Source organism: Anopheles coluzzii, chromosome 3, assembly GCF_943734685.1.
Source record: "Anopheles coluzzii chromosome 3, AcolN3, whole genome shotgun sequence".
NCBI lineage: Eukaryota > Metazoa > Arthropoda > Insecta > Diptera > Culicidae > Anopheles > Anopheles coluzzii.
The window spans coordinates 24,996,336-25,024,209 of NC_064671.1; the positions used below are offsets into that span (position 1 = coordinate 24,996,336).

At 40.5% G+C, this 27,874-nt stretch overlaps 1 protein-coding gene across 2 annotated transcripts; it reads right to left on the minus strand.

The window, feature by feature from the left end:
- Window positions 1-5,689: 5,689 nt before the first annotated feature.
- Window positions 5,690-27,357, minus strand: LOC120958357 (netrin receptor unc-5-like). Of its 2 annotated transcripts, XM_049608895.1 has the most exons (12): window positions 27,212-27,357; window positions 26,448-26,723; window positions 14,855-16,177; window positions 13,727-13,943; window positions 11,300-11,499; window positions 11,109-11,187; window positions 10,695-10,865; window positions 10,421-10,468; window positions 9,912-10,154; window positions 7,762-8,092; window positions 7,435-7,649; window positions 5,690-7,249 (listed from the first exon to the last, which is right to left on the minus strand). In XM_049608895.1, exons 3-12 carry the CDS (start codon window positions 15,860-15,862, stop codon window positions 6,318-6,320), a joined length of 3,444 nt encoding a protein of 1,147 aa, XP_049464852.1. In that variant the 5' UTR covers window positions 15,863-16,177; window positions 26,448-26,723; window positions 27,212-27,357; the 3' UTR covers window positions 5,690-6,317. The 2 variants fall into 2 exon arrangements, with proteins under 2 accessions (XP_049464852.1, XP_040237027.2); XM_040381093.2 differs by having other exon boundaries at window positions 26,448-27,357.
- Window positions 27,358-27,874: the final 517 nt, after the last annotated feature.

A 27,874-nucleotide genomic window follows, 5' to 3' on the forward strand; every position in this document is an offset into this window, starting at 1 on the left:
TATTGACTCTAAGCTAGAAACTGTATTTTTAGTCTTTCATAGCGTTTGATAGCTGCTTGTAAATTCTATAGCAAGTTTTTCATTATTTATCAAACTGAAAAATGACATGTACAATATAATCAAAACGTATTGGAGGATATTTTTAGTGAAAGTGAAAGTAAATAAAAGTTAACATTGCCTACGATTCTAGAAAAAATATCAAATATTGGTTTTATACTTGCAGGAAATAGTTAACAAATAAGTACATGTTTTGATTTTCTGCATATAATGTAAGCTATTCAATGACGCATACAAATTTTAACCTCGATAACGGCGTAACGGTCGAAAGTAACGCCATTATAACGACATCTTTCAGCGCCAATCTAGCAACTCAAAAGGGATGTAAAAATTGACGACGAGAACAGACGTTTGGTTGACTATAATAGTTTTCCTTCCTTGTAACGAAGGTTGCATCGTGAGCGCGATTTGCCTGATCAGGATATTCAGGAAAACACTTGAGTCCTTACTGAGAAAGTGCGTATCTGTCGTCGACTTGTGAAGGTACAATAAAGGAACAAAGATAAGAGCTGGAACAAGTGCTAGGATGCGGTCGTCTGACAATGGCAAACAGATATCAGAGCTTATGGTTCAGTGCCTTCATCGAGCTTGGTCCATTAATCACCAATTAAGCTATCAGCGTCTTCATAAAGTAATCCAATGTTTTCGTATAATGTGAATGTTGGCTGCAATTATATCAGAAACACGTTAATGAAATGAATATTTGTAGTAATGCTGAAACAAGTTCTATCTTTTCTTTAGTTTATACGACATCTCTGACCAGTGTACTGTAATATTGTAACATCAGCATAATCGAGTGACTGTGCAATATAGCATTAAAGTATTTAGAATTATTGCTTCCTTCTGCCGAGAAGTCCGATTACACTTTTGCCTCCGATGTAACATGCTAGTCCCAAAGGATTTTGCTATGTCTAGCATTGCACGACAAGAATCTAGGAATAAACCGTATACCGTGTACCGGATCGTGGTTCGACAACATCTCCAGGACTCTATTTGTTTGATATTTGCAATCCATCTTCAACGCATCATTTTGATTGACCATAACGAACGGACATGTATCAGCATTTGTGCGACGTTGGCATGTTAGAGAAAATGGACAAGGTTTTATTCTGGATCCATGCACTAATGCGGATTTATAAATCTCATTATTCGTCTCGATTGCAATCAGCGTTTCTTGCAACTCTCTTGAAATTTAATCATGATATGGAGCTTTGGTTTGAAATAGACCCAGCTTCTTATGGTCACTTGTCTAGATGTATTTTCAAACTTTGTTTTTACGTAGTTTAAACCTAAAATTTATGATAGCTGCATACCTCATAAACCCAAAATATTCATTTCTTCAAACTTTAAGCTATAATTCTTTATAAAATATTTTTAACCAACTTCTAGATATGACCAGTCACACTGTACCTTTATGCCAGGTGGTACGGTTACGAATAAATGAAAAACCCCCAAACTTCGATTAACTCGATATGACAATAACTTTGGTTTCATATATTTTGGCTTATATCTGAGATTATCCCGATTATCTTTGAAGAATGCGAATAGTGTTGCTGGTGTTGGTAGTCTCTTGTATACTTCGTTTTTAATATCAATGAGGGTAAATCAGCATTACAAAGTCTTCTTCTTCGTTCTTATATCTTGATTACAATCACTCACGTGCTGCCATATACATTTGATCCATAGTCACTGTCATTGAGCTTGTCCTCCAATGTTCTGCTGCTTACCATGCTGACCTTCCTTGTAATATGGAATATTATTGATCTCTTCCTCCCAACCCCAATCATTGCATCGTTTTGACCTTTGGCCCCGTCATGATATTTAACCCACCTCTACTTGTTGGAGTTTTTTTCACAGGAATACACTACATCGTTTGAATATAACTGGGACGCATATAAATGTATTTTAGCATTTTGTAAATGAAAGAAGGAACTAGTTACTAAAATTTCTCACGAAAAAAGTGAGTAATTGAACTAAATAGGATACAATATACTAAATGATCCGTATCATCGATTCTCATGAATGCAAAATGCTCGGTGTTTGTAAAGGATACAATATTTTCCACATATTTCACCTTTGCCAACCTTCTGCATAAGTTATCAGGAAGTACAATTTACCTCAAATCTTCTTACAGTCGATGGAAATAAGGTATGAAAGGTATGGTCGATCAGTAACGAAGCCTGCAGAAATTGGCTCCATAGCCATGGTGCAATATAAAACAGGGCATTGGTATATATTATTTACAAACCAACATGTTTTCACTGCAAGTTCCATACTTATTGTGAATGAATGGCTGAATGAAATCAATTATGCAAGTGTATTTAAAATACGGTATTGAAGTTCGTATGAATATGTACTTTTCAGTAAAAATGTACACAATAATGTAGTTCTCATAGGCATCATTCCATTAATTAATTAATTGTTCGCTATTTAAGATCGGGACGATTTTCACCTATAATGAGCAAAACTTTTATTCGTAATGAACCGCCTCATTATAAAGCTTGCTTCGAATCACCAACATAGTGCGAATAATTCATTGCGTAGCTCGTTTATTCGTTAGTTTCTCAACTGAAGATGCTCCTTAGTCAACTTGCTGATGCAGACTTTTTGTAGAAACGAAAGCCACTGAAGACTAGCGTCAATGCGAAAACTTTCCCCATCGAAATCAAGTAAGAGCTTCAATTGCTTCAGACGAAAGAATGCTCTCACTGCGGCAACCGTTTGCGAAAGTATCAAAGGATTTTATTTTGCGGTGAGAATGGGAAACTTTAAACGAAGAAAGATCAAAACCCACTTTTACAAATGCGAATACCGCAGATCCATTCGTTTGTGATACTCTTCTGCTTTTTACCATTTTCTTTTCCAAGTTTTCAGGCAAGGTTATGTGATGTGTTTGTCATTTTTGTTCAACTTATTTACCACGAATAAGTTAACAACACATTGTAATATTCAATAGACGCAATCAACAATTTAAATCAGCATGAAATAGTTAATGTGGGTAGATAGAAATAGTTAAATCATACAGTCAATTTGATTGGGATTAGAATGTTTGAAAAATTTGAAACAACTTATTTTGAACAAATATTTTTTATAAAAATGCTGCTCCAATTTTCCTTCAATCTTATCAAGCAGTCTGGTTTTTCATTGCATCTAAATAACGATGAAGTGTTACCAAAATTTCTAGATGCATTTATGGTTGCCACCTTGAACGATGCCTTCTCACGACGCGTACAAAATGATGTTTTTCTTTCGTTGTATTTTATCCCTTTTTTATTCATTCTCTTTGTGCGCTAATGCTCACTTCACTCGCAGTTATGCAAAACCATTTCCCCAAAGCATAAAGATGCTTCAAATGAACGGCCTTTTCAATCGAGGCAATGGTTGGTCCTTCATTGCACCCTCCATACGGCACCGGCCCACACAGTCGTTCCATGCAGCAAAACTGTATCCCATATGCAGCACATGACAGATGGGGATAGCTGGAAGCTCCATCAGCATAATGCCAACGGCAGAATAAAACTCTTCACTCACTGCGGGGGGAAGGAGTGAATGCAGAATGGAACAGCGGATTTCTATGGAGGAGAAGAGCATGATGAAAAACTCCCTCTTTGAGTTCGATCCTCCTCAAACACTTCATAACGTCTGGTTGGTTGATGAAAGCAGTCTGGTCTAAATATTAATCCATAAATCCGTCCCCACCTCTACCTCCACCATTGCGGGATTAAAAAAAAAAGATACTATGCGCCATATTTATCACAAAACATTGTGTTGAAAAAGGGTGACGCTTTCAGTGAAGCCGTAGAAAGGAGTTAAAGAACTTTCACTGTTACATATGGTTTAAGCAAGTTGTGCAAGTTTTAGCGAAACATATGAATTTTGCAATATACTTATATTATTTGAATTATTTTGATACTTTGGTATAAAATTTAAACATGTTAACGATTTTTTTCCTGTTTAAGTAGCAAGGCAAATGTAAAACATTTGTGTTGTTATCAGAAAATCGAAACCTTGCAACTCTTTTAGTTTGAAAAATAAATGAAAAATTTGATAAAAACTACAATGATACATGGGAAACATTTTTCATCCCGTTTTGTGGAGCTAAATGGTCCGATGACAAATTGATACAGCAAACGAGATCGGCAAACTTTTCACTTAACGAGGGTTTAAGCTAAATTTCCTATAAACTTCTTTCTGCAAGCGTCATTCCGTTTGACCAATTTCTACCCATACGCAATGGCATTAGTTTGAGAACTGATTTCATGAATCTGTCCAAAATTTGCCGATAACTTTTCCAATTAAAATTAGGGGTTTTATTCGTCGTTGTCTAGTGATTACGAATAGGATGAGATGGCAGTTTGCAACACCTATTCTGTCCTTCTACTTTGCCAGAGGGAAGCATGATTCGGAGTATAGTGTGATCAAATTAGAGGAAATATAAAGTTGTAAAATTGTCCTTTTTTCTGTCTGGGCGGGAAATCTATTTAATGAGCTGATCAATCAGTATACATACACCTCTCAGTAGAAGATGGTGATACTATGTTCGACTTATTAGTGACAATCACTTTTAAATGTTTTAATTTATTTGGGAAAATAAATGCAATATCTCTATTTAATTTTGTCTTTTCTATCAGACAAACTGATTTTACACACAACATCTGTTTTTCTTAAAAGCTTAGCAATTGCTATGCATCGAAATCAGTTCATCATGCATCCAGCAACACAACAAACTACATGCGTGTTGTAATATCCTACATATCATGCACTGTATCACAGCAAAACCTCTAAAATTAACCTAATCAACAAAAGCTTATGTCTACTTGAACAATGACCTGCTGCGAAATGGCACTCTCTGTGATACCCAGATCCAATAATCTAATTCATTTCCTGTTGCAAAGAGATCCTCATTTCCATCATCGTAGTCACATGAGTTGAACATTTGTAATAGAATTGAGATGTTTATCAACCGATGAACCAATGTCAAGCACATGCTAACCATTAGACACGACTAGAGGCTTGGGTGGTCTGATAGGCAAGTGAAACGAGTTCAATCAAATTTCCGCCAGGGCAGAGCTCTTGCTGCAGCTGGAATGATGTAAAGCGACATCGATACGATTCTGCTTGCTACGCATACACGATGCAAACCAGACTAGGATGCTGTGTTTGATGACGAAGCGTGATAAATTACCGATATAAATCATTTTTATTCGAAGAACATAAACTATTCCAAAGCTGACAGTTCTATGAATGTTAATGCATCAAAACAAGAACAGTAGTCCGAAACGTAAAACGGTTTTCAGAAGTTTCATTCACTTGCCTGCGGTAGTTATTAGGACAGTATTGCCAGAACTGAACTGAACTGAAAGAAAGTGATTTTATGAACATATTAAAAAAAGTAATACATCAAAATGAAAGTGTTGCATCAAATAACAAACAACAAAGATTTTTATCAAATCAGCAGTTGCACAAACCTATGGGCGTATAAAAAGTGCATTTTTATTAAAATTAGAAGAGCGTTTTCAGATGCCTCAACACGTATTCATACATACGTAGTCATATCACTTACCATTAAATCATTCCATCCCGTTTGACTATACCAAAAAGCTACATTGAAACACGGCTCCACATTCGCTTCTATATCAACTTTTTATTGTTCCTCACAATCAGTCTTTATCAATAGAGCTACGGAAACGAGGACATCCGTGGGAAACAGAATCTTAACCTATATCGTCGCTAGTCGATACAACGTTTATTTTATTATGTACAACTCAATTAATGCACAGCTGGTGCTGCTGACCCACACAGATGACCGTGTAAGTTACGAACGACTACAATACGAAAATATATGTCGTGTGTCGTTCCAAACTTTTTATTTTTTTATTTTTGGCATTTTGTTCCTACTTCATAAACTATGTTGTTACTCGATTCGTGAAAACTATTCTTCCCTTTACTGTTTTCGAACAAACGCTACAACTGAAAACACTATATGGTTTATTCAACAACTTGTGAAGATGTGCTACTGGTGTATATGAGTGATAAGTTCTAGTACTAGGGATGACTTATGTGTTGCACTATGTAATGGCCTCGGTGTTGTTTTTCGTTCTCGCCTTGCGACTATCTCTAACGTACGCGAATAGCTGTGTAGCACTGTAAATTTAAATCATAATGTAGTAGTTATTACTAGCTGCACTACAGCTTACATATGTCGCGCAAACACCCCCTTATAAGGTCGTCAGTTTCTGTAGAGCCCGCGCTATGTACTATCACGAGAACGCCACTGACGTGATCAGCACTTTGGCACCGTTGTCCTGCTCGACAGCCAGCTCCAATCGTAAACAAGGCATCTCATCGGTCAGTTTGTGCAGCAAGAACTCACAGTTCAAGATGGACATGTTCTTCCAGATGTGGTTGAAGGGAATCTTCTGCACAGCACATTCCGCTGCCGTCGTCCAGCCGCCGGAACAGTTGATCCGCAGTGTCATCGCCTCTTTGTTGTTGGCGAAGTGGAACGGCGAGCTTTGCCCGATCTGGAAGTAGCCCAGTCGCGTTTCTATCCCACTACAGTGCTCGAGAGCACTCGGATAGTCCTCCAGCACGTAGGCGCGTATGTTGAAGTCTGCTTCCGGTTTCCGAGCCGGACCGAACATGACAATCTTCAGCCGCTTGGTGACATTCACTTCGGGCGTTAGGCTCTCTCCACCGAGCAGATACTTGCCGAGCTTGCGGGTCATGATGTACGCGTTGTGCTGGTCTAGCTGAATGTAGGCTTGCGGGCTGGGCACATCATTTTCCGATGATGCAATCTTTTTCCAGCAGTTCGTTACTTCCTCTTTGTAGAAGAGCGATACCTTCCAGCTGCCAATATCCTCGGCGCAGTGCGGCACCTTGATTATGAGCGGTTTGGTGAAGTTACTCTTCGCCGGACCACAGACAATCGTTGGGCTGATGTGTGTGACCTGGTTTTCGACTAGTATCGTATCTTTGGAGTCGTACATGACGGCCAGGAAAACGTTTATTCTTAGCGCTGCCGGAATGGCTCCCTCGGGAATGGAGAGTGACGTTTGCAGATGCTCCATTTCCAACCAACCCCCGTCCGAGGTGACGACCTGGCGGACGGAGTTCGATTTGTACATGGCCTCCGACGAACTGGACGTATCCAACGAGTCCGTCGTTGCGATGGCGTAGGTTGAGATTGCTGCATAGGTAACAACAGGACGGGAGGGGGTATTGCGGCATTTACAGGAAAGGAAATTGAAACCATCAATATTATGACAACCGGCCGCAAGCCCACATCAATCAATCGGTCAAATTAGTACAACGGGAAGCTTATGAGGGAGCGCCAGCGGAAAACTATCATCATCCCCAATATGCGATACTTACATGTGTTTGTGTTGGACGTCCCTGATAAGGATTCGGAGCTGCGATACTGACCCTTCTGCGACTGAGCGATGGGTGACGACGCTATTTGACGCTGAAGATGGCTCTGCTCGAGCGAATGATACTGATGGTAATGATGCTGAAGAATCACTCCGGCCAGCTTTTGTTGATTGTACACTCCTGCCGAACCGTCCTTGTTCAGCGCCTGGTTCGGTTGCCTGCATAAAGGACCGTGACATATCGGGACGAACAATGATTGAACACAATACACAGTGAGCACCGCTTCAGCATCGCTAACGAAATTCCATTAGATTTGTCAAGCATACTTACATCGAATTGAACTGCGGTTCGTCGTAGTGATGCTCGGATGTCGATCTGGTCAGAAGCAGCGGAACATTCTGGCTCGGTACCTTTGGGGCTTCCATGGTGCTGCCGTTCGAATATTCATAGCCATTGACACGAATATTGATGTCCGGGGGGTTGGACGAGAGGGTGAGCTTCTTTTGAAACTCGTGCGTGTACGTGTGCTGATCAGGTGTGGTGCGGGTAATGGAATACGTTGGCAGCTTTTGCCGATGTCGCATGTGCAGCAGAAATACCAGGAACGTTAAGCAGAGCGTCACAATGAACCCTAGCCCGAGATAAAATATCCAATCGGAAGCTGTAAAGAAATTTGGTAATAGTTTAAAAATTAGATAAAACTCGATAAAATGAAAAATGTGTTTATTAGGAAAAAACTGAGATAAAACTGATCGGTCTCTATCCTAAAACAATTCAATTTTTTACATATTTACAGTTCAAACAAATGCAAAATATTCATACGATAGTGTAACACAAATCGATTTCTGTCCCATCATTTCATTTCTCTTAACGCTTCAAATCTTCAGAAAGCATCTTCCGCAAATACCATTCAACAATCGATAAATCAAATCCCACACAAACAAGGAATGAAACACATAAACATTTTTTCACTTATCCGTTCAACCAGCAACGATCACATAATAGCCGGATAAATATTCCCCTGGCGAGTAATCAGTGCGGTTATTATGATTTTTCGCAATAAAAGAGAGGCTTCACCCTTCTTCATTTTCCTCCCTAGCTACATTGCAGTAACCCAACCCTACCAATCCTTCCATCCCTCTATTGGCTGCCTTTTACCATGAAGCAAACCGATATGAATGATTATGTTTATTGTTGATGCTTTTCAATGTGAAATGTATGCGCACAGTGCTTCCGACTTGACTGATGGCAGTGCACCGTAATGCTGAAAGGTAGTTGGGCGTCTATCGAAACACTATCCCAAGGCGGAAAACGGGATACGGCCTCACATAGGAGCGCCGCATTTCTCCCTGAGGAATAAACGGTGGCTCAGATTGGTTCCATTCATAACCGATGATTACGATTGGCTGAGTAGCATGTGATTGAATATGTTGCTGTGCTTAGTTTAGTGGCTTCTGCTATTATTAACTTCGCTTGCTGCAAGATGCAAGTAGCAGCAATTTTCATACTCGGTGCATTATTTATTCTTCTGTCGTAGCAAGTGATTCCGCAATTTTAAAATCTATATTTCCAGCATGCTGTTTATTTTATTAATTTTTGTTGTACAATAACATTAAAAGCACAGTGCATTAAATATTTAACACATAAAAATATAAAATACATATATCAATTTAATGATGAAAAAATGAATGTTTAAAGCACATACGTACGTTCAATCCAATGCCATGTTACAAAGCGCACGTACTTTAAATAGAAAATACCACCTGAGAACTGATTATTAAATGAGCATTTTAAACGCACAGCTTTTTCGATGTCTATTCGACATCCTTTTGGAAAACCATGTCAACATTAACCCACAAAATAAACACACGGGTCCCATATTTCACGCCCTTCAGCTTTGTCGCACGTCCCTGTGGGATATTTAAAAAGGTCTTGTAACTTGATCTAACACTGCGCAACCGTTTTTCATTAGAACACACGATTCCTGCATTTCCCATGTTCAATGTGTGGCATTATGAGGGATGTCTGTGCAGCAGCCTTTTCTTACCATCATAAATATGCGCTTATGATGAATGCAGTTTATTTGAAAAGGGTACGTAGTGGATGTATGGTACGAAAATAATACAAAATGTACCGGTTGGTTGATTGATTGATTGGTATATTCATGTTACATCAGCTTAGCTAGTACCTTTATAAAAACGGATACTTGATATGAATGCTAGTGATAGAGCAAGACAAAGATAAGCTTTGTTTGTTCTCTCACTTCAATTGGTTATCCCACATTGTAGAAGAATCAATTATTGTTTGTAATGGCCCATATTGAATTAAATACAATCTCACCGCCTCGTTGACCATACAAAGATGACTTAACTAAAATGTACAGTCAAATTATTTACAGCGGCCATCCAATCTTTGACTCATAATTGTGATACGTATAGAGATGATGTTCTGTTTAGAGGAAAACTAGTCGCATTACTCACCTGTATCATCAATTTTGCATTCGCCACCTCGGCAAACGATGGTTTGAACGTCCTTGCCGTGACAGCCATAGGCACTGCTCTCCTGCTCGTCATGATCCTCCATCAGGGCTGCCAACTGTTGATGATGTTTCACTAGCGCTTTATCGTAATAGTCGATGTTTTGTGTTCGACAGGTTCGTCTCCTTGATTGCGTGCATTTGTTTGAGCACGCGCTCCACGCAGACCATGATGACCAACGGCGTACTGCGAGCAATAAAATGAATAATTGAATTCATATGCTGTATGCTACTATCTTCACCAATTGGTAGGATAAACTCATATGCATATTATTTTTGCAAGTAAGTATCTTTTTAAATGATAAACTTTTTTAGGTTATGTTATCCTTAAAATAAGATATGTATTTGAACATGCTTCTATTTATTACATCAAAGGAGCGATTTGATGTGATTTGACAAAAGTTTTCAAAACTTGCAATAACACTAAAACAACATTGTTATGATAATACTCACCAAAGGCGTTATCTTCGAATCCATTCGGAGTGATTATTTGTGTATCTTCTGGATAAGCGTAATCACCCATTTTGCAAACAGCACACACAGCACAATCCCAAGATTGGACGTGTAACGAAACAGAAATTAAACAAACACGTCAGCAAAAACTCGTTTCGAAAGATCAATCACTAGCAGGATCTTTGAACGGACGATTAATCATGGCATAAGCTATGCGAAGATTATTTGTTTAGGACAACTTCTTGCACCAACTGATAATCATTCGTCATCCTACCTGGGCAAGTTACGCAATCGGCCGTCTTCTGTTGGTTAGGACCTACGCAGGGCGCCCCACCATACAGGGGGATGGGATCGCTGCAGGTTCGTGTGCGTTTCCTTCCTTGAGCTGGTTTCCCCGGACAGCGACATTCTAACCAGGCGCTCCATTGGCTCCATCCTCCATTAACTAGAAGCAAGGTTAAGATAAAGAAGAAGAAATAGATACAAATGTATGCATTTAAATTTATACAGGAGGCTACTTCTTCTTCTTCTTTTTGGCTCAACAACCGTTGTCGGTCAAGGCCTGCCTGTACCACACTTGTGGGCTTGGCTTTCAGTGACTTATAGATTACCCAGGAGGCTACTACCTAGGAGGCTAGGATTACAGGAGGCTACTACCGTACTTTAAATATTAAGTTTTTTTACTAACCATAAACGATCAATTCTATTGGTTCCGATATCCTTTTGCCGGCAATGTTTTCTGCGACACACGTATAATTCCCTATGTCCTATATTATTGTAGGAAAAAGTTTATAATAGAAGAATTTCTCATTGTAGCCTTGATATTATATTTACAAACGCATATGATTAGCTTCAAGGACAATACAACGAGAAACATACCTGGAGATTCAGACTAGTTATCACAATGTTTCCTTCAGCCGTGAAGGTTAATAATGGACTAGAGGTGACGGTAAAATTGTTCTTCAACCACGTTATCTGAGGCTTTGGATAACCTTTGGGAGCCATGCACCTTATTTCCAGCTTTTCTCCAGCTTCAGCACGTATTCTAGTGTCCATAAGGTCGAAGTTTTTCTTCAAATCTGGAAGGAAAGTAATTGATAACATAATAATGCTGTATACAATGAGAAACAGCTTCGACGAAAAACTAGTACCCAACGTCTTGATAACAACGGCTTCTCAAAAACACATGATTTCAAAAATATATCTGAAAATTCAACTTCACACAAAACTTCCACACCATCTCAGAAGCGTTCTTCATTAATGAATCGTCGCCGTCGGAAGCATGCATGGCGCCATCCAAAAACAACTCGGCAGTTGTTCCCGAACTCCGTGACTTCCGTCGACATAACCTACAGGAAAGGTAAACTGCTCTCTGAATGAATAACGCACGACATGCGAACCCAAAGAGGGTTTGATATTTGTCAGGCACTAGACCCCAGCCAGACCTCATTTTTGGTGGCCTTCTTATGAAGTCACATCTATATTCAACTGGTTTGTTTTTTGAGGTTGTGTGTGCGCGTGTGTGCCCACATGCTTCTTTCCACGCATTCCGGATATGATTTATGACCATAGCAGCGGCTGGGGATGGCATATGGGGCTTGAATGACTTCTTCCCGTATAGTTTTGGGATTTGTTTTATAATGAAGCCGTTTGAACATTGTAACAAACTACAACATTCTTCACAATCGATGCAGTTTATCATCAACTTCTGAGAAAAATGTTGGAGATGGGGAGCTTGTTAAAGAGCAAACCATAACTTTGTATCTTGAAGAATTTTTATGACCAATTTGTTAAAATGTGTGCAGATAATTTGAGACAGCAGCGAGCGAATACGAAGCGAGTGTACATTTTGAATTAAAAATATAACTTGTAGCGGATCTTCTTGTAATGTTTTTTTTTTCAATATCGAGATGATTTGAGGTTAACTGATTAATTCATTATAAGTTTACGCGCTGTGGTAGAAAAGATAAGCAATACAAATCATCTTAATTCAATTTACAGGTCAGAACAGAACCATTTTTTATACTAACAAGTGTTTTAATTTGAAACTCACCTTAAAAATAACTTTCAAAAATATCATGTGTTGACTCTCAGCTACAAATATCTTACTTTTATCGTACGTATTCTTATACATAACGAGAAGCAGCTTGCTTAGGGTATTAGCCTCCGAATGCTTTTAATGAGTAATCGTTTGGCTTCATCGTGTTTACCTCCCCATCTGAGCAATATGCTTCATATCGCTTAAGAAGTTAAAACTCAACCAGCGAAGCCTTACTTCCAATCTTATGAACATTGAAGCAGATGGAAATCGTTTCTCCTAACCTGTAACATTCTTTCCGTAAGCATTAACTTTGATAGCTTACGCATTTTTAATGCCTTTAACCACAACGAAAACCTCTAAGCACCAGCTTTTTCCGCAGGGAAAATAACACCTCCTTGCTGATAAAGGTGTAATTTGAGCTGCAGGAACACGTAATGTGAAACATTACAAGTCAATGAGTAATACCGGTGTACACATACACATGTTTAAACATAAGAATTAAGTAACTTATCGTAATAACAACAGCAGAGCTTGCTCCTGAGTGATAGGTTCATTTTGTTTTCAGGAAAGTGTGCTATCAATGCATGAAGGTGGAGTTTCTATTCAATAAGGATATTCGCTTCCAACGACTAGAATAGATACTGAAATAACAACTCCTTGCTGATAAAGGTGTAATTTGAGCTGCAGGAACACGTAATGTGAAACATTACAAGTCAATGAGTAATACCGGTGTACACATACACATGTTTAAACATAAGAATTAAGTAACTTATCGTAATAACAACAGCAGAGCTTGCTCCTGAGTGATAGGTTCATTTTGTTTTCAGGAAAGTGTGCTATCAATGCATGAAGGTGGAGTTTCTATTCAATAAGGATATTCGCTTCCAACGACTAGAATAGATACTGAGCATACCTCAGGTCGTTTAATTTAGATATTTTAAATTCAAGAGAAATTTTAAATAGCACAATTTCACCTTCATTCGACTTGACGGTAGCCTCCATCTTACTTTTAATTTCTTCCATTAAACCCTCATCTCAAGTACCTCACTTCATGCACAGCTGGGGCACCGTTTAACTCAGCAGACACACTTATTTTTACAGCATTTCGCTGTTACTCATTTCCTCAAAATGGTTCACCTGCTCGGGGTGGGATGACTCACCCATCCATTCAACAAGTGATGCATACTTTTAAAGCCTCTCTAATGCTCGTTGTATAATTTAATGCTTCTCAACGCCCTCGCGGCCCTTTTCCCAACGATACTTACACGCAACAACAATCGAGGCGGGCTGGCTGACGGCTTTCCCGCGCGGAGACCAGGCGTGGCATTCGCATTTAAACGGCAGCTTGCCGAAGTACTCGTACACCAGGTCGCGGGAGATTGTGGCCGTTACCTCCTGGAAGTGCACACCGCTGTGCGGATCTACGTGCGACTCTTCGATCGACGGGGGTGGTTTTATGCTGCCGCTGCACTTGAAATGTATCTAAAAGCAGGCGAGGAAGGAAACGAAAACGAATAAAAAATACATAGAATTTCGCTCTACACGATCGCTTCAATCGACCATAAACACGCACAAACACATGCAGGCAAACGATGCTACCGAAATCTCTGCACTCTGCAGCCCGACCTGTCCATCTGAAACAATTTATCGCCACATTCGCAACGCTGAATAAAACATAGCGTACCCCCCGGGTATGGATCTGCATGATGGTGCCCCTAAAAGGATTAAGAACCCCATAAAGCCTACGCTACACGCAAACCCTCACACTTTCGCCTGATCGGTGAATGTAACCGAGTGTTTTTTTCTGTTTTGTTGGCTCTATTCAAATCAGTAGAACCCTGTTGTGATGCTCCCATCTTACTTCCGGTCTACTATTTTGCTACATTCGACGCGTCCCACTTGATAGTATCAACACAGCTTAGCTCTTGTCGTTTGCTATAAGCCGTCAGAATAAAATATTCATGAAGCTAAAGATGCTCGTAACCTGGTGTGGTGGAAGGGGGAAGGGTTACGCAGCAAAACAACAACCACACCAAAAGGCTTAAATCGAGACGAAAACAACACTCGACGAATGGTGGTTTTTGCATCTTCAAATGTGCTCCAAAGTTCTGACCAACCAGTCCATCATTGGGGTCGTATGTGGGGAAAGTATAAAATATTAAACATGCTGTGTTCTTCTGTAGTCTGGGTTGCGATTCTCTGGCTTATTTCCACTTTTCTGTACATATTCAAATTCTTGGATGGTCGTCTTATGGTATGAAAATCAGATTCCTTTGGTTTGAATTTACAAAACAATCCTTTCGCGCCTTTCCCCACTCTTGTCAATGCACTTCTACACCTACTTAACTTAAGTGAAACACCAAAACTCGTGCCAACTTTTTGCCACCACTCACCTGCAACGTGTTTGCCGCTTTACACTTCAGCACGGCCGGCTTGCTCCGGATCACGTAAGTATTTTGCGGCTCAACCAGAAAGTATGGCGCTTCCTCCACCTTCAACCCACCGCCAGTGCGCTCGCCAAACGTGCCGAACGCTTCGCTTGGTGGAAGTACATCCTCACCATATGACACTTCACTGTCATTTTCATCCTCCTCTTCTTCTTCCTCCTCCTCCTCCTCCTCTTCATCATCTTCGTCGACTTCCTCGGCTCCGTTCGATTCGGCAGCACCACCCAGCGCCTTTCCCACCTTAGAACCACGCACACTTGCCGAACCCTTCGGGTGTTCAATCACAGTACCTGACGTAGGCCCGTTTGACTTGCCGGCAAAAATGTTATCCAACGTGCCTGAATTGATTATTTTACCGTCCTCATAATTATCACCTTCGTGTTCTTCCCTCGTCGGTGCGTCGTAGTACTCGTCCTTGGCAGCGTCCACAACGTCATCATCCCGGACGGGCCGCCGGTCGTCAAGCATACGGGCCGGCTTTTGAGCACCATCACCATCGCCATCATCATCATCATCATCATCCCTCTTTTCAATAACGTCACTTCCTGGCCGTTGACGAGGAGCAAGTTTCATTTCCGCGTGATTGTTTTCCGACTTACGGACCGCATGCAGCTCACCCTTTGGTACCGTTGCGAAGGGGAGGACGAGCGATTCGTGCGATTTACGGCTTTCCCGGTCCGGTGCGGGATTGAATGGAACATCCCATCGGTTCCCTGCGTCCGGTGGTAGGTGAGCCTGCCGATTGAAAGGCGACTGCCGCTGGCTATTGCCATCGAATGGCGGTGATTTATACTGTTCCAATGCGGTATCTTTGCGCGGCAACGCAGCGGATACATGCTCCGGGTAGTCCGACCGACGGTGCTCTTTCGTTTCCAGACCACCGGGCGAGGCCAGTCCAACGGTACAAATAAAATATAGCTGAAGGAAATATGGTAATCGGCAAGGAACGGTCATGGTACCGGGTTTGGGCGAGAGGAAGCGTGCTGAAGTGAGTGATAATGTTAAACAATATTAGAGCCAATGCTGATAACCACAAAATATCCACAACGGATGTGAGCAGTGTTCTTAGGAGGCACGGGAAATGTCGCAGAATATCATCGTTTTTCGTGTTGTGGTCGTTGGTGTTGTTGTTGTGGTGAAGAAAAGGGGTTTTTACTGTTGGTTTGTGTCACACTTGAAATGCCCGTCATAATTTACAGACGGCTGACGAAGTGTACGCTTGGTGAAGTTGCTTAAACTGGTCTTATTTACGCCATTATTTGGAGGTGTCTGTAAAAAAGAAAGACGAGTTTTTGTTAGTAAATCTTTATATACATTATTTTCACACCTGGAATTTTATTTAAAATGTTATCGCGTAGTTGTTGCAATGTTTGCAAGGTAAAGTTAATCAAAATTATATTTTGCCCAAAAAATTCTTCATTTATTCACCCATTCTAATTGCTATCAATTCGTAGCAACATATTAAGAAATTCCCACCGTTCTTCTACATGAAGCTCATTTGTATGTGGTACATTCTCTGCAGAAATTAAGATAAGAATTAATGTGCTACGCTTCTTGCCCGTCTTCATCACTGCACACTTGAGAGAAAAATCACTCCATTCTTAACGCTCTCCACTAACTGCTCGTACAGAGCAAGTTTTAATTAAACCAAATCTTACCGTACAAAAGCACAAAACGCACTGCAAAGCGACTTTTATTGCTTAATCCTAGCACCCATCCACATGGTGCATCGCCGAAACATTGTTGTGCAGTGGAAAACTTTATGGAGGTAAAAATAATTTACTGTCAGCACAACTTTTTCGACAAGATGTACGCAACATAAACGCAGCCACGACGATGCGTCAGACCGAATAGCTTCCTGACGGTTCTACAATAAACTATTTGAGGTTTTTCCTCGTGAATAGCACGCTGTGCCCGGTGCAACTCCCGCGCAGAATGCTTACACCGCTTGACTAATTTCTTTGGGGTTGGTTTTCAACCAAGAGATAACTTTCCGTGGCACATTTCCAGCGGCACCTGCTGTGGAAGGAAAATGTTCTCCGCAACCTCAGCAATGCTCAGCTGAGGGATACTGGGGCGTGCGATTGGTGTGGAAATGTGAAAAATATGTTGCTAATTTTTCCATTGCGGTTTCCAACTGTCTTCCGCTGGATGGATGCCATCCCTGTGTGAGTGTGTTTTGTTGGCAAGTGCCGGCAAGACGGAGTAAACATTTCGCCTCGCTTTGGGCCCGGATCGACCCGGAGCCTTGCCGGGAGGGGAAGGGTGCAGTGGTGCTCCGTTTTCGTAAGCGTTATGCCTTCATCCGTCGCAGCTGTGTTGGACAGCGTTGTCACTGCAATGCTTTAGAGCTTAAGTACTTTTTGGTCTTTTTTGGTGGCTTTAATTATGCGAATTACTTATAATTAGTTTTTCATTATGGCTTCATCGTGTCGCGGCGCGTTTTTTGCACCGGCTCCGAGCCCTTTCGCTGGATCGTAAAATTGGCTTAATGAAAAGTTATTGAAGCGTTAAGCGGCGTTGCCACTCAAGGGTTTGGGTTTGCTACTTTTCCATCAGCGTTACGGTTTACTTTCATCTGTACGATGGCAACGAGTGACTTTTGTTGTCGCTGTTGGTGCGCCTTTTGTTGTTGTTGGTATTTGAGTTTGATTTTTCGTTAGCTAGACAATTGATCAAACCTTTTTTTATTTTTATGACTTAAGCAACTACAACATCAATTTTCAAATATTTTTGTGAAGATTTTTGAAATGACACAAAATAGCATTAAATTGTCCTCCCTTTTTAAAGTACATCAGTGCACATTGTTCTGCACAAAACTAAATCCTTGCTTCAGGTCATGGTATGTTCACCCTTTTGAAATACAATAGAGCTTTAAAGTGCAATCGATTTCGATTTGGCAAAGCTCCATATTGATCTGTCATTTACAGCAACCCATAAGCACTCTTGGTGTTTCGCAGCGCTCTCTATAACACCGATTGCTGTACCAACAGCTACAACGCTGTCATGGAGGATATTCCAAAATGCATCCTCTCACATGTGTGAATCGCAATCGTAAATCGAAGAAGCTTAAAAAATCATTTGTTTCCAAATGGGATCAACAGTCACATGCAGAGCCCTGTTTCTGTTTGCACTCTTTCTCCGAGGTCCGATTTTGAGCACATTTACACTAGGGGAAAAAGTACCATTCCAGTATAAAACATACTTGATACAAGGTACAAAAAAACAGCACTTAGCAGGATCTCAGTGCTGCTGGGTACTTAGCAGGAAGATACTTCAGAAAATCTCCATTGCACAAGGTGACAAACGATGTTCTACAGTATTGGAGGAAAACTTTAACTCATGACAAGAAAAGATTACTTCGTACAAGTGCACTTGTGCTTGCTCTTTGTTGTGGTATATGTTTTGCACACTACAAGAAGCTCTAAGTTATATCATCTCTTACCCAAACCTATATCATTACTTCACTAACACTGTGCACAGTTCTATAAAGAATTAGAGAGTAAACAGCATATGTTTACTGTACTCTGTTCTATGGACAGTTTTGAAAAATAATGGAAAAATATCGTATTTCTAAACATCGAAGCATCAAAATATCTGTTTTTACTTAATTTTGAACAAATATTCAAAGTACATTTTACAACGGTGATGAAGTGAACTAATAAAAACAGTAAGTACAGATTAAAGTATTCAGCTACTGAGAAAATTCCAAAGCAGATTGTGGTTATTAGTTTTCTCCACCGTTTCAGCCTCATCACCAAAAGTATGAAAAGAAACACCAGTGAGCGGAGTAAAATGACGCAATAGAAACGAGCATAAAGAGTATTTGAGGAAAAAATAATTGAAATATGGTACAGCAACCAACACAATTCCAATTTCAAGAAGCAAACAAAAAAACACAAATCTTGAAATATCGATTTCATCATTCGCCCGTCGAATTCATGAAAACTCCATCTTAAAACAAAGCATACAAAAAGTTCCTTCATTAAGCGCAATGTATTCTTATCAGGAGAGGACGAGATTGAAAATTGGCATTTCAGTGCGCGTTGTACAGCTTTAGCCGATATCATGTTCCAATTTCCATCTTTTCATCAAGAAAACTGTAAATGGAAACAATGCTTCACGAACAAGTTCGGTGATGATTAAGCGTGCTTTTGTTTTCTTTTCTTGCCGTTTTGTCCTGCCGCAGTGGATGAGCTTTTGTAAGCAGATGTTTGACGGAATGAACGACGGAATGTCGATGTTGTAATTCAACAGATTTTTTGCCTTTTTCAGAATATGTTTTGGATTACGTCACGTTGTCAAGTAGATCATAAGCAAACGCGTTTAAACAAACAGCTACGATGGGAAGTAATACTTCTTCAAAATGTAAATATACATGGTTGTAAAATACCAAAATATTTACGTGTGTTTACAATCAAAATGAAATTAAGTCAAATACCTTCTTTTTTTAAGTCAACAGCCAAACTATATCATCATCTCTCGGATGAAACATAAAGCATGTCATTTTCCATGCCAACTTTCATATCCTTTACATTGTTTTACAACTCATATCCGCGTATCATGTATTACATTTTACATTACATGCGTAAAATGGGGATAAACCCTTCAATGCGGAAGTATGGAAAATAATATGGTCTGCATTTATGACTTCAGCGATACGTCATGTTTACAGCTTTGCGGTCACCGACAAGACAAGCGTTTACGATCTTGCGCGAACGCACATAAAAACCGCAAGGTGGCTTCAATGTATCCCCATGCATCCGAGGACACCCATGTTGCTGCAAAGGAAAATCGATTGTACCCACCATAATACCGTTGCTGCGAGAGTTCAACGATACGCAAATTTATACCCTCTCAGGGGCAAAGCAAAGATAATATGATTTGGAGTAAGGCTAATTAGTTCATCCCTTTGGAGATTAGTATCCGCGTGCCGAAACTAGATCGGGATCATTGTACAGCATCGCCAGTGTTGAGCTAAATTATGCACATAGAAGCTTAACACAGCTTTATGTGTAGCTCCATTCCATCATCAGCACGATCTCCCTTGACATTTGTCGGAAGCGTAATGGCATCCTGTATAGCTAGCTAAACTTAATAACCCAGCTCATACTAAGGCCCAGATTAAAATGCAAAAGCAGTCGGATCGATTACCTGGTGTGAAAATTAAACTACTATACTGCCAGAGAAGAAGCCCATTCCAGGTGAAAAGTTCGCATGAATCAAGCAGCAAACCTTCAGCCCTTTCAAATTACGGATTCTATAAAACCCATCATCTTCCTACGAGCTACCTGCTAATGTACCAAAGCTAAAACATCCAAATTGACACCATGTTCTCAAACGCTGCATGCGTGGTGAGTAAATTGCATGGTATTTAATAAATGCGCGGTAAACCTCCCATTTGGCGGCGCTGAGGCATGCAACTTGGTTTCCGATTGTACAGTTGCAGTCGGTACATAATTTATGTTCACTGCATTCCCACACGCTCTCGCGTCCCAAATTTTACCGGCAGCATTGTGTGCCCACGAAGCACGAAGAACTAGGAACCTAACCCAGCGTGTCTGCAAGCTCCAGCGGTAGGGACAGATAAATTGATATTAATTTCCCCTCAACATGCAAATTGGCATCCGATACGCATTCGACATTATTCGGTCGTAATTACTCGGGTGTTTCGAGTTACGGTATAATTCACCATTGCAAGTTGAGCTCTAGACTAGGCTGCATTAGCAAAATTAAGCACCCTCATCCCCTGCCACCAGCTTTGATTCTTGATTTGATGATCTCTTGGCGAGGCTAAGCTGAAGGTGTTCACAACTGCCTCTGGCTGTGCGAGTTGGACACTTTTCAATACCCTGGTCTCATTAGTTACCTCGTAATAGTCGGTGTAAGGTTTGTAAACATGTGTAATTAACAATTCCAAGAGGAATATTCCAGCATCATAGCTGTCGTTACATCATAAATTAAGCGTAAATACCCTATAATATTCTTATAAAAAGCTGCATTGACTACATAGCGAATGAATCAATTAAGCCATTAACTGTTCTGTAATATTTAATGATAAATGTACCACTCTCGCTTTTAAATTCCACATCCGTATCAAATTCACTGTTATCCCAAAACGTTTGTTCCATCGATATTAAAAAATAATTACATTGAGAAGGAGTGTCATCTACTAATAGGCATATTTTAGGGGGTTTCATGCAGCTAGAATCAATAGTACTCGCGGATGTTATCGGATGTCGAAATGTACCAGGAGCATGATCAGGATTTACTCGGTTCAACTGCGTGGGTAAATTGATACAATTAGACCAGACAACCCGCAAACGAAATGAAACCAATTTAAAGCAAATTCAATTTGCAATATTTTGACTCTTGCAGAAAGAATTTCAATTTATCGATGGCGTAACCCCAAGGTGGTTGAATTTTAGGCTAAATCCCGCCGCAATATAACTCATTAAATTTTAATTGTTGAGCATTGCATTCGTTGGTTCTTTTTACTCAGTTTATTTAAAATATATTATAGATTATATATTATTTTATATTATTGATTTATAAGAATGTATAACTTTTTATGTTACTGTTTCATTTTTTAATCAAATATAATTATACCGGCAAAAATACACGTTTTGAGGCTTTATGATCATTGAATTTAAATCAGTAAATCGGAATAATAGTATTTTTAGAGTTTAAATATTTTGTTTGGTTCACTTGTTTTTACAAAAAAAATGTGTTCAGCTAATCAAAACGAATGCAATTCTAATGGTGATTCTCATTAATCTAATCGTTTTCATATGAAAAATTTAAATGAAAAAAAACATTTAAAACAAGGAATTTTATATTTTACATTTCGAATTAATAAAGCACACCTAACCATGGCTCCTAACTTCGGAATTAAAAACAATCCAACAACCCTTGAAGCGTCATGCGCTCCATCAATAGCTGTTTTAAATGATGTCACAGTTGGAAAGAATCCTAAATTCGTTCCCCATAACATTTTTTCTCTCACATTACGGACATCACTACCTTTCACTGCAAACATTTATTTCTAACCATCGAAATGATTTATGTTCAAGTCTATCATATAACCGAGGGAAAAATCATTTTTCAATTTGCTTCTCAGATGCTCGCACACTTCAATGCGCTTCTTATCCGCCGGGTTCTATCGTCCTTGGTTCAAACATCCTCGCGCAACCGGCAGGACTTCCAGCAGACAGGATGCTTTGCATTATTAATCACTCTGGCAAACATCATAAATATAGAGACAACTTTTTATTTACCTCTTCCGCCACGGTTGACCGGCGGAATTTGTGGAAGTTGGGAAAAAAGTGGGCAGCAAACAACGTAACAACCATCGGTGACGCCAATGCTGGCCAAAAGGTTAAGATACTTTCCTCGGACCGTTGGGGAGGAGGGAGGGCAGAGCATAAAGTTTGCACCGGGTTTGCCTTTCCGATGTTTCCGGATTGAATTGGTCATGGTAACGCTTGGGAAAGTTGGCCCGCAGTCTCGGTATTTCCACAAACGCACACACACACACCGACACGAACTCATCCACCGGCAAGGATACGCCGTAAATGAAGGAATTAAAATACTTTTTAATAGTTTTACGGTTTATTGTCGAAACTCGATAACGATATAAACAAATGGCATCAACTTCTCGAAAACTCGTACACAACACAACCTGATTCGGACCGATCGTCGAAGGATTGCCCATGGAAGAAGAACATCCTCGGACTTGTGTGCTGCTTTTGGATTTTTATCTCCACGCCCCCCCCCCCCCCCCCCCCTTAGCATACCGCTTTCAAACTTCTGGCCAACCCGAAATTGCCCTTCGGGAAAATGGCATCGTTATAGCCCGGAGGACCAATTGTGCTAATCGGAGCAATGCCGAGAAAACCGCTCGAGAAAGGTTCGGGCGAGTTTTGCCGTTTAATTGTTATAGTTGTAGTTTTGGCCTGGTTAGGTTGCGATACAATTACCCCCACCATGACACGGTGCCCTCTCTCTCTCCCTGCATTTGTTTACCATTCCGTGGAATGTAGCCAATTTTGTGTTAGTTGAAGTTTGTTATCAGCTTAAAAGGAGAACAAAAAAAAAATAGAACAACAACTTTCCTACCAATGCGCAGCAACCGTAGGCATATAAGCAGCCTGGAAGGAACGGCCAATCGGCAATGGATAAAATCTTGACTTTCTTCGCGTTCACACATGCATGCATGCACGAATCGTATTGATTCCATAGAGAATGCATCAGCCCCAGGCAAGGTACAACCATGGTAGAGGAAGTTTGATGAATTTATCGTACCACCATTTGCTGATATTCGTTGCAATTCAATCTAGAGCATTTGCATGAGAAAGGGAAAACATGTCTATATGAAACGTTCAATCTGCAGCACCAGCAAACCTTGCGCATTCAAATGAGGCTCAACACGGAAGGTTGCTGATATATTTTTTTGGTGAATTCGATCAACCTGATTTTATAAACAACTCGTTTGCCCTTAAAAGTCTGACAATCGTGGATATGGTTATGCTTTTGGTTTGGTGGTGTTGAAGAACCATTCGTTAGCATGCGTTCAATAGGTACTGAATTGAAGTGCTAAGTTGAATATGTACTGAATTGAAGTGCCAATATTATTCTCCATTTACTAGCGTTATATTTATTACTTCTATTAAAAAAAACGAACAATATCACTATAAATCTTGCCCATTTTCCCTTTCAACAAGCCCCCTGCTTTAAATCGAATCAGCCAAGTGCTGTAGAATATGTGCATTGACAGCAAAATTGGATTTATGCACAACTCGTCGAATGAATCATCAATAGTCGAGGGATTAGAAAAGTCGTTTTGAGTGTAATTTTCACTTGAATCGCTCTCCTTTTTTTCGCGGTTCTAAAAGGCATTTTTATCACGCAAAAAAGAGGAGCCTTTTCCTCCGTATCACAACGAATCAGACACCACGAACAACAACTAAAAAAAGGCAACCCCGAACCATAAAAGCGAGAGTTTCTCCAACTTTACCGGGACGGGCCGCCGGTACCCGCGTAATAAATTTTCTCCAGCTTATTTATGTATATGCGCTATATTTTCTTCCTTTTTCTGCCAGGAGGCGGCCCCCGTGTTAAACAACAGTGCGACGTGCATGGCACGAATGCTTTCAAATGATCCATTCAAATGCCCCTGTCGGAGGAACCTCCCTGAAGCCGGCTGTGGAACCGGATAACATACAAACACTTATGCCATGCATGTGTGAACATACACTCGCTCGCTTGGCATTCCTCAGAGGGCGGACAGACACGAAAATAGTTCGCTTGTGTTTGAATGCGTTTTTTCTCTCTCCACCCGGAACGATTGTTACTTCTGGCAGGATAGTCGCTTCCGATGCTACTTTTCTGTTTCTGCAGACGCTCCCAGACTTACCGACCCCGAGTTGGGAATTAATTTCAAGTTGCGATTTTTGTGGAAAATGCACTCCACAGTGCGGAGGAGCGATGGGAGGTGCGAGGTCGGAGTGCAGTGGAGTAGATACGGAAACAGCTACCAACATTATTCTGACTCATTGCGCAATGAATGGGCTTCGGATCTATAAATATCCTCGACACAGAACGAAAGTCATGTCGCTTTCAGCGCAAACCTTGAGCTTTCACAGTGCTGGCATTAGCTGGAGTATTTTTTTCGGGTCGAAAAGAACCTTGCAAAACTTGTGAAAGAAGGGAGGGTCTGCCTTTCGGAACGGAAAATACATGAAAGACGGATTGCATTTCAAGGGAATACTATTTTCGTGTCTTCGACGCTTCTAAGGATGTTAGGCTGCGCTGGAAAGAACTGAAGATAAATTGAGGGTAAATTAATTTTGGCGCCGTTGAACTGATTTTCTGCAGCTCAACCCGACCGTAGTCAGCGCTGACGCAAGGTATGGAGTAATTTTAACCAAACCGTTCACAGTGGACAGCATACGTTAAATGTTTGTTTCGTATCATGCACCGCAGAAGTACCTGCACAGAGTGCAGAGTTGGACGGTGTACATTCAAAGAGCGATTTTTCAACCTTCACACCGAATTCCTTTTGAAAGTACAAACCTTCTAACCACAACAACTCGGACCAGACGTACTGAAATACCTGCTCCCGTATTTGAGTTACGAATGGGGTAGGAGCGTAAATAGAAGCGAACAACGTACCGTTCACGTTTACAGTCACGCTTACGTTAGTGCTTTCTAAGTGATTGCATTGCAAATTCTTTGCCCAGCAATGACAGTGGAAGTGGAGGTTTTTTTTTTGGCTACACCATGTGCTGAATCCTTAAGCCACATTGGCATAAGGCCAACGTCTCTGCCCAGTTGTTGAGGTTTATGTAAATGGACTTTTATTTTTTCGACACGTTTTTGTTAAAAATAAAAACAACATTTTGTTCGTCCTTTGCAGAAACGCCAACTTGATTGGCGGCGTTAGGTGAGAATCCTGAACGATTTTTTTCAATGTTTACGAGTTTTGCGGAAATGCATAATGTAAAAGCTTACACCAAAGCTTGGCAAAGCTTCAATAAGGTCTCCAATCCAATTGGGACCATCGATAGATACTAACTGCTGCTATCATCATCATGATTATCATCATGGTATGTTATTGCCGTTGCCTATGCTATCCAAATATCCTCTTACCAAACAACAATATTTTTCCAATCCATTTCTAACCGCATCATGCAACGATTTTTACGCCATTTGCCATCCTTTCCCAAAGGTTCGTTCACATCTGAGCTGGGTTCATTATTTACCTACTCCATTGTCCACAGGTTGATTACTGAATAAACCAATCTTCGGTGCTCGTGTTTGCATAAAATTGATAGTGGGATAGTTTGAATGCATTTCTATAACTTTGAAGCATGTATTTGTTGGCAATGTAAATGTAATTTAAATGTGAATTATGTTAATTGCATAATGGTAAAACAAACTCTGTCCCGACATATTACGTTTCCAACAAACTTTCAACCTGTTTCCTTTTTAAATTGATTTGACTAAATTGAAAGCACTATAGCCGGTACATGCAAGAAATGCAACGTGCCTAATGCAAAGCCTCCGTACCACGGACAGTTGTTTATTTATAACATCTCCATTTCGTAATTATTAAGTTCTAGGAGCCTCACGTTTTCACCATTTCCCCTCGGTTTCGTTCGGTTTATGTTTTGAGAGAATATCAAACCATACAAACAGCGGCCAGCCCGCTAACGCCCGCTGGTGCCTAAACATAATTCGATCCCTTGTTTATCATGCACACGTACTGCGTATAGACCTGCAGCTACACAGTGAGGAGTGCATGCATATATGTGCAACCGTCAGCCTGTACTGTAGCTGTGCATGGTCTCGAAGAAGCTCCCTTGCCCGGAAAAGAGTAAATGATATGTTATTTCTGGAAATATTACACCCAACCGCGGGTATCCAGCAGCTGTTTACGAAGCGCACCGATGAGTCAGCGTGAACCAACAATAAAGTAGACCTAGGTATGCCGGCTCGCCCCGTGAATGGGGGAAAAACCCGGAGGACTCACACTTACATATTCCTCCCCAGTTTCTTCGCCGCCACGATAGACGACGATGCCGGCGATTCGTACAGCAAATGGATGGATGTTTTTGTTTCACTTCGCACACTTCATGCTTGTCTGACATGCAGACTTCCTTCGCCTTTTTGCTTTACAAAATTCAAAAATTTTCGTAAACCTTTTTTTTTTGTTTTTCACTGCACAAGAACTACATTCCGCGCGTACAATTCGACTTCGGCGCTGGAAAAGGTCGCTTTGATCTTTGACTCATCAGCCGCAGCATCACACTCGCTGTAATAGAACACAGAGAATACACTTTTTCCACATACGCCACGTCACGGTAGATCATTCCAATCGCACCGTAAATACACTGTAAGTAATCCAACTCGCTGGCACCGGCACTGCATCAATTCTCGGGACGATTAATGTGATTAATCTCGGATGATTCCATCAGCACAGGCACATGACGGGCTGAACCCGATTCGAGGGGACCGAACGCTTGATAACATTATTATTTTCTTTTGCACTGGAGCCAACCTTTTACCACGACACACGACACTTGACCTTACATTCTTTCGTTTAATGGCATTTTGTACACTCACATACTGCTGTTTGCTGTGGCTCGTGCAGGTTATCAATGTAACGACACTTTCACTGAGCTGGGATTTTTTTATACGTCACAATGCTTTTTGGTTTTACATTGAAAGCTGATTATTATTAGTATTCCTTTGCGTTAGATTAAACTTCACCGTTTTTTTTTCAACCGGCACAATACATACCATACAACACAAAAACCCGCGCTCGTTCGCACTAATGTAAACACGCGCCGAGCATCGTTAGCCGACACGCACGCTCCGCGTATTTACGTACAGAAGGCGCGAAATTTGTTGTGATAGTCTGTGTCGCCACTAACTAACCACGTCCAGCACGCGTAAGGTTCGCAACGAAACTGACTCTTTATGTTTTATGTTTCTATGTTTATGCTTGGCTCTCTGACGCCGCTCACAACTGTGCCGGAACTCAGCCGGCGGGAGTATGCGAGTGTGCCTGAGAGAGCGCACATGTGAGTTTTATGTTGCTCACTTCGGGACGGTGTGGATTTGAGCGCAATTCTCACTCAACTTACTCATTGAATGAACACTATCGGATTGCGTGACATTTAATTAATGTTGTACGGTGAATCCTCATGCGATGAGTTTATTGCCATGCTGTAGGTAGTGGTTAAAGTTAGAGATTGTATTGGATTATTCTTGGAAATTGAAATATTTACCTTAAAAAATTATTCACAGAGCCTTCGTTATCAAGGTTTTATAAAATTTTAGGGAAAAAATTGAGTTCTGATGCAATATTTTGTCAATTTCTTTTTGTTATTTCATGAAGTGCATCATTAGTTTTGTAGTATTTCCCAAGCCAAGGCAGTACAACAAATATTTTACTATTAT

Excerpts from the sequence above, each read along its gene's own strand:
- LOC120958357 (XM_049608895.1), bottom strand. The coding sequence starts at position 15,862 with ATGACCGTTCCTTGCCGATTACCATATTTCCTTCAGCTATATTTTATT. Across the intron at positions 10,469-10,694 it reads CGATTGCGTAACTTGCCCAG|AAGATACACAAATAATCACT; the intron begins GTAGGATGACGA and ends ACGCTTATCCAG. Across the intron at positions 8,093-9,911 it reads ATGCAAAATTGATGATACAG|CTTCCGATTGGATATTTTAT; the intron begins GTGAGTAATGCG and ends ATTTCTTTACAG.